Raw genomic sequence first — 4679 nt, 5'->3', positions numbered from 1 at the left:
GGGATAGAGCCAGACGTGGGCATCTGGAATGATTTCGGTGCATTCAAACCAAAAACCAAACCAAACCAAACCACCCCAATCGCCACCATTTTCTCCAGGTAATTTTCCATCCCTGCCCCCACAGTCAAGAGACACAGGGTGGGGAAAAAAAAAAAAAGTACTTCTTCCATTCTCCCTGGTTGTTTAAGAAAGAGGAAGGCGCGGGCCAATGAGCGGCGCGCGGGAGGACGGGGCGCGGCGGGGGCGCCGCGGGGACCGCAGCCCCCCAAACTTTGGCAAGTTGCGGGCGGCGGCGCAGCGCGGGGCGCGGCCGCGGGAGGAGCCGCCCCTCGACGCCCGCCGCCCCCTCCCGGTCCGGGCCGGGCCCAGCACCGGCTGGGCTCAAAGTTTGCGGCCGCCCCTGCGCCGCGCGCCCGATGTATGGGTGATATACTGCGGCGGCGGCGGCGGCGGCAGGGTGAGGGACGGCCATATTTGCCGGCGCGGCCCGAGCCGGCGACAACAAAAAGTGCGCGGGCTCCCGGCAGGCGCTCGGACGGGTGCGGGGACCTGGGGCCGCCCGGCCCGGGGCTCGGCCTCGGCGTCGCCGCCGCGCTCGCGGCCTGGCCCGGCTCTGCCCGGCGCGCCCGCCGCCCGCGGGGATGTCGTACAAGCCGAACTTGACCGCGCACATGCCCGCCGCCGCCCTCAACGCCGGTGAGTGAGCGCGGGCCGCGCGCTCCGCGCTGTGCCGCGCCGCAAGTGCCGCCAAGTTCGGGGCTCGCGCTCCGGGCCGCGGCCCGGGGCTCCCAGAGGCGCGCGGTGCCTCGGGGCGGCGAGCTAGCCGAGGACGGTGGGGGTTCCGGGGGGAGGTGTCCCGGGCCGGGGCAGCGGGGACGCCTCGGCCGCCTCAGCCGCGCCGCCGCCGCCATGATTCCGCCGGCTCAGCCGCGCTGCCAAAGTTCGCGGTGCGCCCGGAGCTCGGCGGGGCAGCGGCCCGGGGCCGGGGTGTGAGCGGCGGAGCGGCCGGGGATGGCGGGGAAGCGAGGGCGCGGGCGGCCGGGCGAGGAAGGCTTTTTTTCCCCAGCTGCCCCCCTTTTTTCTTTTCCCCCTTCCCTTAGGCTTTTTGGGCGGCTCGGCGAGGGCCCCTGCCGGCGGGAGGCGGGCGGCGCAGGGGGCAAGGCGCTGGGCTCCGGGGGTCGGCGGAGCGGAGCGGGACAGGCCGGGGCCGGGCGGCGTGCGGGGCGCGGGGCGGCGCGAGGGGGCCGGGCTGCCGCGGGGCGGAGAGGGAGCCTGGCCGGGGTCCCGGGCGGCGGGCAGGGTGGGCAGGGGCCGTGGCCTGGGTGTGCGAGCGACTCCCGGTTTCCTTCTCCCGGCCCTCGGGAGGACCCTTGGAAGAAGTTGAAGTGTCGGGGCCTCGTGGGCCCTGCGGGCGGCGTGCTGCGGCTCGCGGGTCCCGGGGATCTCCCACGTGGGTACGTCCCCAGAGGGCCGCGGTCGCGGGAGCCAAGGGGACCCGGGGTCTCTTCCCCTCCGGGCCTTGGCGCCCGCTGGGAAACTCTTGCAAAGTTCCCAGGTAGCTTTGGGCTGTGGCTTAGGGGCTAGCCCCGGACCCCGAGGGAACCCGGAGTAGGAGTGTGAAACTGACTTCCAGAGGTGACCGGCTTTGTGTCCAGTTCCAGTACCCTCTCCTCCCAGACATTTGGCTGTGAACACCCTCCCCCCCCCAAACAGATGCGAAGTAGTGTGGGGACCGGGAGGGACAAGGCCTTTCGGGGAGAGGGGGGGAGTTGGGGATCGAAGCTGGTTATGATAGCTGTGTGTTAAAAAATCCCACCCACGTTGGCACTTCCTAGTTGGAGGTCTTGTGCCCGAATGTTGATTTCAGAACTCCAGAAACCCTCTCCAAGGGACCTGGGAAAGCTCTGGACGTGTGTTTTAAACTTCTTCTCTGCTCTTTGGGGTTTGGAAAAGGTTGAGATTTAGGGTGCCGGCCTGGGAGAGTTGAAACGCTAGCACGTGGGCAGAGAGGACCCCCACCCCCAGCATGCAGCCACTGTATCATTTCAAATGGTTTCACCCCATTTGGGTGACAGGATTTTTGTCTCCCAGCCTTCTTGGTCAGTGTCTAGGATGGAAGGGCAGTAGGTTGCGTTGCCAGCCTGAGGCAGGCCAGAAATGTAGGCTTCATCTGGGCTAGTTCCCCGTGGGTCTCACACTGGGGACCTTTTGGGGTGTGGGTCACCGTGGCAAGCCGCCCCTGAGACTCTGAAGCCCTCTTCTAGGCTTGCTAGCACCTGTATTCAGCTCTAGCTATTTTTCCAATGGGGGAATGCCAGGATGGGTGCCGGGGTCTCCAGGTGTCCGGCATTTTGGTGGGGGCCCGCCTGCTTGCCGGTATTACTTTGCAGAAAGCCCTTCTCTCCCCTGCCATCTGCATCCAAGATGGACTCTCACAGTGGCTCCTCCGCCTTCCCTGTCATCATCTCTCACGCCCTCCAGGCCTGCCTCCTGCTCACTGAGTTGCCAAGCTGCGGCCTGGCCGGCAGTGGCAGTGGCGGAGTTAGACAAAGCCCCCGCCTTCCCCGCCCGAGAGCCCCCCCCCCAGGGCGCCCCAAGTGGCGGGAAGGCCGCCAGCTCCCCAGGCCCAGGCCGCTCTTTGTCTGGCGTGGGGGCGGGGAGCTGAGCCTGGCCCCAGGAGCTTCCTGGCCTCTGCCAAGCCCTCTCAGCTCTCAGCACACTGCGCTCATTGTCTGAGATGCTCCACACTGGCTGAGCTGACGGAACCGCCTCCCTGGCCTCCTGCAGCCCAGGTGCCGGGTGTCTTCCGGAAGGAAAGGGCTTGATTGACGGAGGAGCTCCCTTCCACCTTGACTCCCCAGGGGGACAGACACCTTCCCTAATACTGAGTATGATGCTGGCTTTAACACAAAGTCAGGCTCACATCTCCACTCCTCCTGGGTGATGGAAAAGAGGCTTGAGGTACTACACCAGTATGGGGGTACATCTCACTCCTTCTGTACCCCACTCCCTAAGGGCATTTCCAATGCCTTTAAACGTTCCATTGGGGAGCATGACCTCAAACAAGTGGAGAAACTGAGGCCTGGAAGAACCTTGACAGGTCCCACAGCCAGGAGTGGCACTGCTGGGACAGACCCCAAAGTCCTGGAGAAAAGATGTGACAGGGAGGTGAGAATTCGTGAAAAGCTGGGGGGAGCACAGAAGGTGCCTCTGGGGAGTCAAAGGATGCTAGGCTACTTTCTACATGATACTGGAATCATCTAAAGTCTTCAAGTCCTGGCACCCCACACCTTCAGCACTTAGCCCCTAGCCTGAGTCTAGGAAGGGCTTGCCAACTGAAATGGGCAGGATTGGAACCCACCCCCAGGCCTGCAAGGAGCTATCTCTGACGGGTGGCAGTACTGGAGAAGCTAGGGTTGCTCAAGTTGGGTTGGCGGGTCCTTAGTATGCTCTGCTCAGGAGCCAACCACATCCATACCCGGTGCCTAAGCCTGGGCACACTCTATGCCTTTCAGTGCCGTCTCCACTCGTGGACAGAGAAAGGTGTTGGGGTTGCCAGCTTGCTGCTTAGCCACTTCTATGCAGCAGTGTGGCTCACTCTGCAGCCAGGCCGGGGGATTTATAGCTCCTCCCAGCTCCAGCAAGCCCTGCTCCTGAACTTACTTCCTCCTGCCCCTCCCCTCGCCCACACCAAGTGAGCAGCTGGTGACTTGGCCAGCCTGGTACCAGCTGTCCATCCCTGGGGCCAAGTCTGCAGAGCCGCTGTGCGCATGAGAGACAGTTTGGCTCTGGGGGCGGTGGTCAGCCAGCTGCCGAGGAAGACTAGGTAAATTCTCCATGGTTACTGCTGTTTGTAATTCGAAGGACATCCTCTACCCGCCTAATGGCCACTTGGTTACCATTATGGGTCAGCATGCTGCAGCCAGGGGCCTCCTCATTGCATATCTAGGATGTGACATTTTGTGCTGGGCTCTGGGCCCTGGCTTTGTTCTGACTGCTGCACCTGGCTGGTGTCCTCAAGTGCTATGGTCCATCCGTGGGGTCTTAAACCCCTCTTTTTGGAGTGTAGAGCTGCTGCACGTTTGAGTGTGTGTGTTGGATAGTCGGGGGTTCTGTCTGTCTTTGGAGGGGGTGAGAAGCCCAGAGAGGTTGAGGGGTTGTAGAAGGCACAGAGGCTGTTCTCTGGAGCCGTGCTTTGTGCATGCATCACACCTGTCACTCTTAGGGTTCTGTGCCTTCATGCCTTTGTGGGGTTTCCTTGATGTATTTTTCCAGCAGAGGCAGATGCATAGGAGTACAAAGGTGGCTCTGTGTAAGAAATTCTAGCCCAGGTTAGACCAACCTTGGTAGTTCCCAGTCACAGATGTAGCTTTGGGTCTCAGCCTCAAGTGAGTATGAGCTAGGATGGGGTCAGCAAGAATTAGTCTGGACACAGCTACCAGTTTCAGTTCTGGTAGTGATCTCTCTTGGAGTTCTGTGGGTGGGCTAGGGTGGGTTGTCTTCTGAGATAGTGTGTGTGTGGAGTGGCTGCTCTTTCTGCCCACGTTTGCATTCATCTAGATTAGTGTTTGGCCATACCCATTAGAGGTTGTCCTGAGGTCTCTCTGCTGTAAAACAGAAGTTCACAGGTGGGGCCTGGGTAGGGGCGGGCGTGTGTGTGTGTGTGTGTGTGTGTGTGT

General features: G+C 62.3%; 1 protein-coding gene across 4 annotated transcripts in view; it reads left to right on the top strand.

Moving 5' to 3' along the window:
- The first annotated feature begins 75 nt into the window (after positions 1–75).
- The window catches only part of Cdk2ap1 (cyclin dependent kinase 2 associated protein 1), a 13439-nt gene continuing 8835 nt past the window's right edge, over positions 76–4679 (top strand). The window contains exon 1 of one of the 4 annotated variants that reach the window (XM_031337926.1): positions 76–98. Coding sequence is in view for 1 of the 4 variants with exons in the window: in XM_031337928.1 (XP_031193788.1) it covers positions 642–696 (55 nt within the window). In the remaining 3 variants the exon portion in view is untranslated. Of the gene's footprint in view, positions 99–253; positions 276–328; positions 697–2742; positions 3827–4679 lie in introns of those variants that run through there. The other 3 variants (XM_031337927.1, XM_031337928.1, XM_031337929.1) reach the window with 3 other exon arrangements.

Source organism: Mastomys coucha, unplaced genomic scaffold (assembly GCF_008632895.1).
Source record: "Mastomys coucha isolate ucsf_1 unplaced genomic scaffold, UCSF_Mcou_1 pScaffold22, whole genome shotgun sequence".
Taxonomy (NCBI): domain Eukaryota; kingdom Metazoa; phylum Chordata; class Mammalia; order Rodentia; family Muridae; genus Mastomys; species Mastomys coucha.
This window is presented reverse-complemented; position numbering and strand designations above follow the sequence as displayed.